We start from the raw sequence: 12436 nt of genomic DNA, 5'->3' as shown, positions 1-12436 counted from the left end.
CTAAAATTGCAAAAATAAAAATAAAAGTGACCTATGCTAGGACTACAAGAGATGCCTAATCTCTACTCTTAAGGAACTTGCTACTGGGGTTGAAGGGAGCAGGTAAGTCAAGTACAATAAGATACATGGCAGAAAAAAAAGTACAAAGTGCTTTGAGGATTATGAAAGAAAGGAGCGAATATTACATCCCCAACTATGTAATACTGAAAAGGCTTCATAAAATAAATGGTGTATGAGATGGATCTTAGTGGTAGAAAATAATTTTAACACTGGTGGAGATTAGGTGGTGAAAGGGAAAGGGGAAGAAATACCTGGAAGAAGGAAAACAAGAACACAACAATAAGAGAAGGGAGAGTATATTTAGGGAAATGAATAACAGTTTGGTTGTAATTCAGGGTACACTTAAGAGAAGAGTGGGAGATACAGCTACAGAAGTAGCTGGAACCCTACTGTGGAGACCTTTTAATGAACTTGCAACCATGAAGGTCTTGGGTCAAGAAACTAATGGAACTGAAACTATGCTTTAGGAAGATTAATCTGGCAGCAGTGTGATACATGAAGTAAAATGGGAGGAAACTCAGCTGGGCGTGGTCATGTCTGTAATCCCAGCACTTTGGGAGGTGGAGGTGGGAGGATCACTTGAGGTCAGGAGTTCGAGACCAGCCTGGCCATCATGGTTAAACCCCATCTCTACTAAAAATACAAAAATCAGCCAGGTGTAGTGGCATCCACCTGTAGTCCCAACTACTAGGGAGGCTGAGGCAGGAGAATTGCTTCTGAACCCGGGAGGCAGAGGTTGTAATGAGCTGAGATTGTACCACTGCACTCCAGCTTGGGTGACAGAGTGAGATTGTGTCTTAAAAAAAAAAAAATTAAATCAAAATAGATTAAAGTCTTAAATCTAAGACCTCAAACTATGAAGCTAGTCATACAAAGAGAGTAATACAACAGTTAATTTCTAATGACATTCTAAAATTAATTTACTTTACACATACTCTATACACAGACATATCCAATCTTTTGACACCATATTTATCCTTCCTCATTCAAGGCTATCTAAACACCTGCCTTTACCCATTCATTCACTGGCTTTTGCTATAGGATTGGTGAACAGTCAATCAGACAGATAGTAGGACCAAGAAAGGGGAAAAAATGGTTTCTTGACCTACTTTTGTCTTGATACCATCCCCCCTTCTATCCTTATTCAATCATCCTTTCTCCAATATCTCAAATAAGTGTTGCTAATCCATTCCCTTCTTCCAATATGCAGAGCTCTCTCTCTACTGAGAAAATAAACTGCTTGATCTCCACTCTCTAGTACACTTTAACTGCCAAGCATCTTGAACAAGTGTTTAAAATATCATTTCCTCATCATACACAATTTAATCCATATAAATCAAGGTTCCATCTTTCTATACCAAAATACCACACCTGAAGGTCACCAATGAACTCTTAGGCTCCAAATCCAATAGTTTTTTACAAGGCCAATTTTTCTTGACTCTTCTTTGACAGCTGCAACCAGCAAGCACCCCATTTTTACAATACTTTCCTTCCTAAGTTGCACATTATATTACCCTGTTATCCAAACTCTTCTTTCCTTAGTTCTCCTATTCTTAATACTCTTAATATGAATATCGGGAGAATACTCATATTCAATCCTTGACTGCTCAACTCTCATCAGTTTCTCCCTGAGGAAACTGTATACTGTTATTTGTATAAATTATATCCAGAACAAATATTCCCCAAACCCAGGCCATCTGAGAGTGCCAGTTTCACACTCCCAACTGCCTTGTCATCCTGTTGCCAGATTAACTTCCTAAAACGCCTCCTGAATAAATCACTACCTTACTCTAAAACTTTCAATGGCTCACATTTACCTACCAGAAAGTAATCCAAAACAAAAAGTATCTCCCAAATGTGGGTATTTTTGGTTTCCACAATTTTGCCTATACTGTTTCCTCCACTCAGAATGTCTCTCACACCCCTTCAAGCTAGGGTTACAGTGGCTCACCCCTCCTCAAGGGGGTGGTTTCCTGGCCAGTTTCTGCCAGATCCCCAGAATGGTCACTGGTTGCGGTTGCAGTAGGTACGTACTCTGCCTCACTGCAACAGCAGGCAGCTGTGCAGATATAATGGCCCCAGGTGTGAGACTGGGAACTGTTGGTGGGAGGCACAGCTAAGAATATGGGTATATCACCTGGAATTTAACCAGATACACCACTAGAGGTGATCTTCGGGTGTGCCTGAGCTTGCTTCTCTAACAAGAGAATAAAATGTGCTACAGCAAACAAAGTATTTTTCTCTTTGTTCAACTGTTCAGCTAGCTCCCATCCATCAGGATTCAGCTGAAGTTCTTCACCTTCTTGAAACCATTTCAAACTACTATGCAACAGAGATTACTTCCTTTTCTGAAACCCACATGAATTCTCATCTTGAACAGCTACTTAAGTATTTATTATATTTTTTGTGGCATCTCTCACATTAATCTGTCACATGAGGTCTAATTTTCCTCATTAGGCTTCATCTCCTTCAATCATTCTTTTTGTCTCGCACAACACTTTGCACAGTATTCAAATATTTGTTATGTAGTTGACATTTACTGTAACTAAAACTATACTTAAGGAAAAGTTCAAGTTTCTTGGGGACAAGTTTAAGAACCAACTTTAAGGAAAGAAAAAATATTTTATATTACCTTTTTTTTTCCTGCTTCCTTTGAGAAACATCCTTAATCTGTGACAGTAGTTTTACATAAAAAACCAGTTGGTAATGTAATGTTTCAGTAACTGAAAAGATCAGCACAGCAGTACTTCAGCATTCTGAATGAGGCAGTTACGCTTGTCCCAAATAGCAAGCTGAAAAATGCCATGCAATAGGCACTGTATTCCTTCAATAATTTCCATCCTTCCTAAACTTTTCCTTTGGTCCTCTGCTACCCAGCTTCACTTAGAACTCCTGCCCAAAGACCTTAGACTCCTCTCTAACCTAATTGCTGATCCTGTCCCACAGCCACACAGTTCCTCTTGCCTCTCCCTTTTGCAGATCCTTTTATCCCAATGCTATGTCAGGTCACCTCTGCTCTCCCACCAGCCAAATGCCCTGAGGGTAGCAGATCAGCTCATTCTCTCATCCATTCCAAGCCTGTTTATCCTTACTTCTTCCACTTTGGATGGTAACCAAAATTGCCTCCCTGAATAGACGAATGGAGACACAAGAATGCTTCTTTGATTCTCTTGACTTAAAGCCACTTTCGTAGTTCTCCATTCCTCTCTTCAGGACAGCAGATTGGACACCACATAAAAGGAAGAACAAAGAGATGAGCAGACAAAGATCTGACAAGAGGGCAGTCTGACCTGTTATCTCAGGATAGCCAGCTATGAGGCAAGCAGGGTAAGCATCAGGGCCAGGCCACAATGGAAAAGGCTGGTACAGTGAACTGGTGGGGAAGAGGAAAAGAACGTGAGACAGAGTCAGTATTATGTTGGAGGGTAGACAGGGCCCTTGGTGAGGGAGAGGTCTGAAGGAAGCTAGATGGTCAGAAGAGAAGGGAAAGTTAAAAGGAGGGCTGACTGAGGGAACACAGTACTTACTCCCATACTACTTTTGGCTAAAACTTCTGTTGCACACAGCTAGCAGGAAAAAGTAACATTCTTCATTCTCTGAAGGATAGACAGACAGATGGAGGAGACACAGGTAACAGATGTCAAGTTGCATGGAAGGTACCAAAGACTATAGAAGATAAGTAAAACATAAGAAAATTATATTTTGTAATATCCACTGGTTATAAATTTATTGAGAATAAGAAATCTGGCCCATTTTCAATCTGGATGTCAATTCCGAGAAATAGCTAAACAAGATATGATTCATGTAACCTGTGATTTCAGGCAACTGTTCTAAAGACTGCCTAGAAAAAGGAAAGAGTACATAGAAGTTAGTAGAGGTTATGCTAGCAGTTGCAATCTAACCCCTCTCCTCTCCAGATGTTTGCATTACGTTAATTCATAACAGTAAAGCCATAAAAATAAACAGAAAGAAATGTCATGCAGTTTAAACAATAAAACATGTCCTAGATTACTACATCATAGTTAATAAACAAATACATACTGTATTTCCACTCTAAAACATCTCAGGAGGGGAGGGGCAAAAAGCCTCACTGATATTTTCGAAATAAATTTAACCTCTCTGATAAATTAGGGAAGGTCAACTGACAGAATACCTCACAAAGACAGCTTTGTGGCCTTAATTAAAAAAGCATGATCAGTCAAGAGTATCCATTTAGTTATACATTTTTTACACGTGGCAAAAGTACAGTAAAATTTTAAATATAGATGATTTGAATGTTTACTGTGTTACTCAGGAAATAAGGAAAGATAATGACCATTACTTAGTATAGTGTACAGTGTGTACTTAATACGTGGAACTTAGTACAGTGCACATATTATCATTAAGGTCAAAAGAAACACCTTCCAACAAATTCTCTAGTGTTTTTAAACATACACTTTCTAGGTCACGTTGTGGGTAATTTGAAACTATGTTAATGTTATGTTGTTTTAAACATAAAGATATCACACAGAACACTAAGAATCAATATGAAGGTGTGAAACCATACCAAAGCCAGGTGTAAGGGCAGGTGCTTGCTAGATAAGTTACCCCACTCTACCCTGGACCATAAACTCCATGAGAATGGAGAGTACAGTTTTTTTCTCTGCTATACCTCTAGCACCTATAACATAGAAAGCACTCAGTAAATATTGGTTAAATGAAGAATGGTGAAAATGTACAACCAAGCTATGCTATTTCCTTCAAGACATTTTTTTCTACCCTCCATCCCTGATCGAACAACCTATAGCCTCTGGCATGACTTTATCTTAACGACAAAACATAGTACATACTAATCTAGGTTCTTTAGCAGAAGTATGGGTGGTTTTAAAACTTCATATTAATACATATTATGTATTAATATGTAAACTTCATAATACATTTTAAAGTGTATTTTTAAATGGTTAGAACTGTCTATTTTTATGTGTGTCACAATTAAAAAATTTTTAAAATAATAATTCAAACTAGTACCTTGAGAAATATGCCAAAGGAATAAGGAGGAATTTACCATTGGGATTGAAATGGAAAAGCTTTGCTTAATGCCTCTTCTACTTTTTCTAGTTTATCTCTAAATTTTTAAAGTATGAGATATTTGATGAATTATAATTTACAATAGTTCCTTCTGTCATCTTATAATGGATTGAAATTAACAATAAGGGCCAGGTGAGGTGGCTCATGCTTGTAATCCCAGCATTTGGGAGGCCAATGCGGGAGGAATGCTTGAGGCAGGAGTTTAAGACCACCCTGGCCAACACAGAGAGACCCCATCTCTATTTTAAAAAAAATTATTAAAAATAAATTAACAGGGAGGAATAGGCCTAGAAAACCTGTGTTGTCCTTTATTGGTAATTAAGGTAGTTTTTCCTACATTAACATTTTCCTGTCCAGGATCCACTGAACGTCCCCTACATCAAGAAACTTCCTTTTATTTGACAGAATAGGCCTGTTGAAACAATGTTGCTCTGAAGTGTCAACAGTGCAAAGAGAAAATTAACAAAATTGAGCAAAGGTCTGCTATATGTAGCAATTTGTTTCTTCCACAAGAGGATGTGTTTTTGTTTTTTCTGAACCCTTTCTGAACACTGTAACATTTTCAAATGCAAAGATATGTGAGAAATCTAAGGTATGGCTTTTAAAACAGTCGTAAGTACTGTCTAGACATTTTAGACATGACCTTTACAGCGCAGATCGCTGCGGGAAAACTATATATTTTTGAAACTTTCTCTAGCTGATTAAGGAAAAACTATGTTCCTATTAACTAGCCAATATACAATGATCAGTTCCATTAATTGTGGCATAAACAGGCAAAGGTAGCAAAAACAAGCTGTTTAAAAAATTGTATTAAGTCATGGTTCCCAACACAGCTACAGATTCCCCACCCATGAATAAACCTAAACCAGGCGCGGTGGCTCACACCGGTAAACCCAGCACTTTAGGGGCAAAGTCACGTGGATCACTGGAGCCCAGGAGTTTGCAACCAGCCTGGGCAACATGAAGAAACCCCACTTCTACAAAATATACAAAAAAAATTAGCCAGGCATGGTGGTATGCATCTGTGGTCCTAGCAACTGGGGAGGCTGAGGTGGGAAGATCACTTGAGCCCGTGATTGTGCCATTGCACTCCAGCTTTCCAGCTTGGAGGACAGAGTGAGACTCTGCCTCCAAAAACAAACAAACAAACAAACAAACAAACAAACAACAAAAATGCCAAAGAAATCCATCTCAGGTTGCTTTTTTTGGGGGGCGGGGGGGGGGGGGGGGGGGATGGATTCTTGCTCTGTTGCCCAGGCTGGAGTGCAGTGCTGCAATCGCAAAGGTTGCTTTTACTGTTGGTGGCAAAATCCCAACTAAGTAACACATGATAATGAGAAAAAGCCCCATAAAGCAAAATAATGGTGTTCAAAAATATAACACTTATTATTTAAATTATTCACAAGAAACACTGAAAGCCTGTAACATACACTAATTTGTTTTTTGCTGAGGTTGACTTTGTGGAAGCAAGTCAAGTAGCTAGTGAATGACTAGCTGACTTTCCGGCATCCGCATCTTAAGGACAACATTGTTCTCTACTCCTACATTTGGATTTTGGGTCTTTTACTAAGGGTTTAAAAGAGTCATATCATTTTCCAGTGATATTTCACTGGATTTGACAGAGAACTTCAAATGCTATGATTGTATTTACAGTTTTAGAGAGTAACAAAGTTATTTTTGCAAGATGTAACTCAGCTACAGATCAAGAGTTGGCCATGCATTTCATAATCTGCCACATTCTTACAACTGAAAGTACAGTAAAACCAAGCCTATTAAGCAGGGTCTAAAAAATTTGACCACATAAAATACATCATATCCATTTTGCATTATAAATGGCCATGCTATCACAGAATTTACTATATTACAAACTTCAAAAAATTATTCTAATTGCCTTCCTGTAGGAGATAGCTTTAAAAAGAAAAAAATATTCCGATGATTGTTAAAATTAGAAAATGGCCAATATTAAAAAGCTATAGTGAAAGTTTTCCTTACTGCAAAAAAAAAAAAAAGAAAGAAAGAAAAAAGGTAGTTAAACTCAAAAGTACTCACTGAAAAACACTGGAAATAGTCTACTATGCACAAATTACAGTAAAATCATACTCCTACAAATGTAGGAGTAGAGAACAATGTTGTCCTTAAGATGCGGATGCTGGAAAGTCAGCTAGTCATTCAGCAGTTACTTGACTTGCTTCGACAAAGTTAACCTCAGCAAAAAACAAATTAGTATATGTTACAGGCTTTCAGTGTTTCTTGTGAATAATTTAAATAATAATTGTTATATCTTTGAATACCATTATTTTGCTTTATGAGGCAACTCATATGGCAACTCAAAAGGTACCAAAGCAAGAAGCAAAATCATTCATTCATTTTTTTTTTTTAAATGTACTGAACACCCACTAGGAGCCAGGCATTCTGAGCATAGAAAAATCAAAGACACATTTCCTTCTCTCAGAGTTTATGTTAATCCAGCAAGTAAGAGAACAATTAACCAATTACAAAATATAAATATTATGACTGATAGGAATATGTATTGGTGCAAATAGCTCAGATGAAGTAAAACCAGAGAAAATGTCCTGAACAAGGTGATATATAAGCTTAGATCAAAAAATTGAGGCAGGTGGATCGCCTGAAGTCAGGAGCTCGACGCCAGCCTGACCAACATGGAGAAACCCCATCTCTACTAAAAATACAAAATTAGCCGGGTGTGGTGGTGCATGCCTGTAATCCCAGCTACTCGGGAGGCTGAGGCAGGAGAATCGTTTGAACCCGGGAGGTGGAGGTTATGGTGAGCCAAGAACGCACCATTGCACTCCAGCGTGGGCAACAAGAGCAAAACTCCGTCTCAAAAAAAAAAAAAAACAACAAAAAAACAAAAAAAAAAACACACTAAGGTCAGAACTAGCCATACCTGAGATGGGTCTAAGAAGTGTTCCAAAGATAAACAGTAGGGGGTAAGAAAATGAATTCTGGGGAGGGTGGAGGATAGAAGAGAGAAGAAGGTGAAGGGGAAGTACAGAGAAGTTGACACAAGATGAATCTAAAAAGATGACACAGGAACCAGATCACAAAGGACCTGGTAAGATATGTTTGTTTGAGAATGTGGACTTTATCCTAAGGCAATAGGAAACAACTAAAGGTATTAATTAGAAAGATGACCATGTTCATGTTCAAATTTTCAAATCAGTAAATAATATGACTGAAGCGAAGAACAGATTGGAATGAGATGCCATGGAAGGCAGGAAATGGAGAGAGGCTCCTGTCTTGTACTAAACATGTCCAAATACCAAATACATTGATACATAAACTTAATATGAGATTTATCAGGTGATACAATGTTTAAGGGGATGAGTACTTCCTTTCCTAGGGTTGAGTGTGTATTTTCAAAAGATTGGATGTAGCTTTACAGTGACAAAAGGGAAGCGTCTCTCTAAAGGTGTCTTGGACTAGAGATGGTAGCATGTTCTAGGATTGTGGTAACTGGTATAGAAAGAAAAACGATCAGCTGGAGAAAGATTAGAAAGGCAGAATATACAGGATTGGATTTGGTAACTGGCTAGACATGGGGTGTGGGAGGAAAAGGGAAGTCAAAGAATATTCTCAAATTTCTTGACCAGACAATTGAGGGAATAATGGTACTAACTTACTATTTCCCATCTGTTGGAAATTCTGGTGGAAATGTCCTAAAAATATTACAGTTTCCCTTCAGTTATGCATATGAAATAAACAGTGCAAAAAATATTTTAGATTTGATTTTAGCATATGATTTTTATCTCCTGGGCTATTTTCCACCTATTTTACATAAAATAGTATTAAAATGAGTCTGCACCAACAGGAGAGAAAGGAAGTTTAGTTAGCACAGAACTGTGCTTCGTGCATGGAGAAGGCCAGCTTGAAACTAAAATTTGCCATTCAAAGAAATCCACAGGTGAAAAAGTCAAGAATTGACACTATCCCCAAAACACATACAGTGTCTCAAAACGTTTTCCTTGGGCTTACTACTGAGCCCAAGGAAACTAAGCACAGAAATAGCTCTTTCATAAAAACATGACAGGCTTTTAAAAAAGTGAACAAGAAAAAAATCTACAGAAAAAGAGTGCTACTCTTTGAAACACAACATCCAGAACAAAAGACGGTACCTTCAAAACCCACTCAGTCATTGAGAAATATTAAGTGTCCTAAACTTCTGTAAAGAGATTAGTGTTGGCTGGGCGCGGTGGCTCACGCCTGTAATCCCAGCACTTTGGGAGGCCAAGGCGGGCGGATCACGAGGTAAGGAGATCGAGACCATCCTGGCTAACACGGTGAAACCCGTCTCTACTAAAAATACAAAAAACCAGCCAGGTGTGGTGGCGGGCGCCTGTGGTCCCAGCTACTTGGGAGGCTGAGGCAGGAGAATGGCCTGAACCCGGGAGGCGGAGCTTGCAGTGAGCCGAGATCTCGCCACTGCACTCCAGCCTGGACTACAGAGCCAGATTCTTTCTCAAAAAAAAAAAAAAAAAAAAAAAGAGAGAGAGATTAGCGTTGCCCGAAAATTAGGTTCTTTTTAAACACTTTCATTTTGTCTTTATAAAGCTACATCCAATCCTGTGAAAATACACGTTGCTCTAAGAAAGGAAGTACTCATCTCCTTAAACACTATTACCTGATAAATGTTATATTAAGTTTACATATCAATGCATTTACAATGTATATATTCATGCATTTATATGGGAGGTAACAAATTAGAAGATACACCTTTCTATATTTGCAAAAATGTAAAATGTCACTTGTATTCTCTCAAGGCAGTTTTATTTAAAAAAAAATTTCCTCACATTGAATAGATTATAAAATAAAAATCAGATGCCCCATACTACGGTACCTAGCAACCCCCTTCATCCAACTCCCATGGGCTTCTCCCACACACTATTTCGTCAGTCATCTAGGGAGTCTGTAAGGAATGGGTTATCCTTTCCCTTGCAAAACAGATAAAACTTGTGCACTTAATACGCTCAAAGAATGTGTTCAGTTAATTATAAAAAAGAATGAAAACTATTTGTTTTCATCATTTATTCCTTCAGTCTATATGGTAAAAGAATCCAATTCTCATTAAAAGTTACCATATCAACTCTAAGGAACTTGGTGAATCCATCCGATCACTATCACAGAGGAACTATCCCTTAATTACATGTACAGAGGGTCACCAAATTCCGCTTACAAAAGCTTTCCAACCATTCTATCATACCGGAGGAAAAAGTAATGTTTCTCCTATAGCTATACAAACAAATGTCGTTAGTTTTTCTATAGTTTTCCTGGGCTTTCCTGTTGACAGGCAATATTTCAAAAGAATATAAGATTTGTGATTTATCTTCCACGCCTTAGTTACGGAAAATGATGCTAATACGATAATTGGCTTAAGGTTACAACGCTGACGTTGGAATGTTTACTGCCAAACAAAAGGAGAAATTATACTTAATTTTAAAAAAACATCTCAGGAAAGAACATACCCCTAAAAACGTAAATTAAAACTGGTAACATAATTAGACGGTCTCTTAGATAATAGTAATTCAGGTTTCCCCTCCATCGACAGTAACTACCAAGTTTTCCCATGAAATGGAGGTTAGGGACCAGCCTCAGAATACTGAGAAAGATAAGAGACTCCCCTAGAATCGAAAGAGGGAAGAGAAACCAGAGAACAGAAACATGGTGAGGAAAGAGAAAAAACAGCTCTAACGTGCCAAGGGGTCTATTAACAAGAAAAAGGCATTATTGAACCGATTTACCCAAGAGTAACCCGAGCCCAAACCCCCGCCGACCACGGGGCGAACTCCGAAGTCTACTGAAGAAAGCTCCAGAGCCCAGTGACAATGAGAACCGCTCTTCTCTAGGAGTGGGGGCTCTAAGAGGAGACCATGCCTTCCCTGAATCGCCTTCCAGTTTGCTCGTCAGGAGCAAGACCCACCTGGAGACCGCCATGGCCGGGCGCCGGCGGTTCGGAGCTCCCCGCGACCTACGCGCCGCGCAGCTGAGGCGCTAGTTTCCAGAGAGCTGAGCGGCGCAGGCCCAGGCCGCGGAGCACAGGGGAGCGGTCGGTGCGGCGTGGGGGGTTCCAGCGCAGGCCCTCGGGCATCTGCCCTGCCGCCTACCCGAGCTCGTCCCCGCGGCGGCCGGTAAGCAAGGCTCCAAGACGGTAGCGGAGGCGGCAGTCCTCCGACCCGCACGACTTCAAACCGGGTACCCTCAGCTCCGCTCTTTGCTGACGCGGGCGTCGGCACGCACAACTGAGCGTCAGCGCGCCGGAAGTGACGTAAGCTCACCGACAGGGGCTTAGCTCGGCGAGAGTGCCTTTGGTTTGGTGGCACGCGCCTAAATAAAAGCGCTTTGTGCTGATGTGGAGAGGGTGTCTAGTCTTAAAACTAGGGAAGGAGGTGAAGTAAGGGTCCCCTTATTTGACAGAGAAGGAAAAAGGCGATTTAGTCCGAGTCCTGGAACTTCGAAAGCTTGGTTTCTAATTCCACACTACCCAGATTCTGCTTCCCACCATACTGCATCTAGGAAGCAAGATCAGAAGGACCTTAACATGCTCTTGTCCAGGTGGTGAAGCCAGTGGGAGGAGTGAAAGCAAGAAGTCGCTATGACACTGAAGAAATGGCTCAGATGTTTGTCATTATTTGCCAGAAGTTCTGCCTAGGTATTGGAGAGAAGGTCTTCTGACCAACGATTTTGCCAAGTTTGATTTCTCAATTGTTTATGTTGTTTGTACCATCATTTTCTCAGCCAGCCAGATTTGAAAACTACCATTTTTAAATTTTTGTTCCTTTGGGGGACTTATCTGGCTTTTCAATATTTTTAAGTTCATTAGGCTTTTAAACACTTCTGCCAGGCCCTTATCATCTTACACTTGATTTTTTTTTTTTTTTTTTTTTTTTTTGACCGCGTTTCGCTCTGTCGCCCAGGCTGGAGTGCAGTGGCGCGATCTCAGCTCACTGCCAACCTGCGCTTACCGGGTTCAAGCGATTCTAAATGTGCCTCAACCTCCCGAGTAGCTGGGAGGCACACGGGCCCCACGCCCGGACAATTTTTTGTATTTTTTAGTAGAGACGGGGTTTCGCCATGTTGGCCAGGCTTGTCTCCTGCTCCTGGCCTCAAGTGATCTGCCCGCCTCGGCCTCCCAAAGTGCTGGGATTACAGGTGTGAGCCACTGCGCCCGGCCCTTAAACTTGATTTTTATGCTAGTAGTCAAAATAATATTTTTCCAATTTTCAATTCAGCCCATTTTATAGGCCAACAGATTAATCTTCAAAAAACCTCACTGCTTTTTATCATGTCGCTC

At 40.0% G+C, this 12436-nt stretch overlaps 1 protein-coding gene across 2 annotated transcripts in view; it reads right to left on the bottom strand.

Moving 5' to 3' along the window:
* Positions 1 to 11398, bottom strand: part of BTAF1 (B-TFIID TATA-box binding protein associated factor 1) — a 109410-nt gene extending 98012 nt beyond the window's left edge. Inside the window, exon 1 of one of the 2 annotated variants that reach the window (XM_019035330.4) lies at positions 11066 to 11398. In XM_019035330.4, coding sequence (XP_018890875.1) covers positions 11066 to 11079 — 14 coding nt within the window. In that variant the 5' untranslated portion in view covers positions 11080 to 11398. The remainder of the gene's footprint in view (positions 1 to 11065) is intronic. The other variant, XM_019035331.4, reaches the window with a different exon arrangement.
* Between the last annotated feature and the right edge of the window lie 1038 nt (positions 11399 to 12436).

Source organism: Gorilla gorilla, chromosome 8 (assembly GCF_029281585.2).
Source record: "Gorilla gorilla gorilla isolate KB3781 chromosome 8, NHGRI_mGorGor1-v2.1_pri, whole genome shotgun sequence".
Lineage (NCBI taxonomy): Eukaryota > Metazoa > Chordata > Mammalia > Primates > Hominidae > Gorilla > Gorilla gorilla.
Note: the sequence above shows the minus strand (reverse complement) of the source record. Positions and strands in the feature narration are given on the sequence as shown.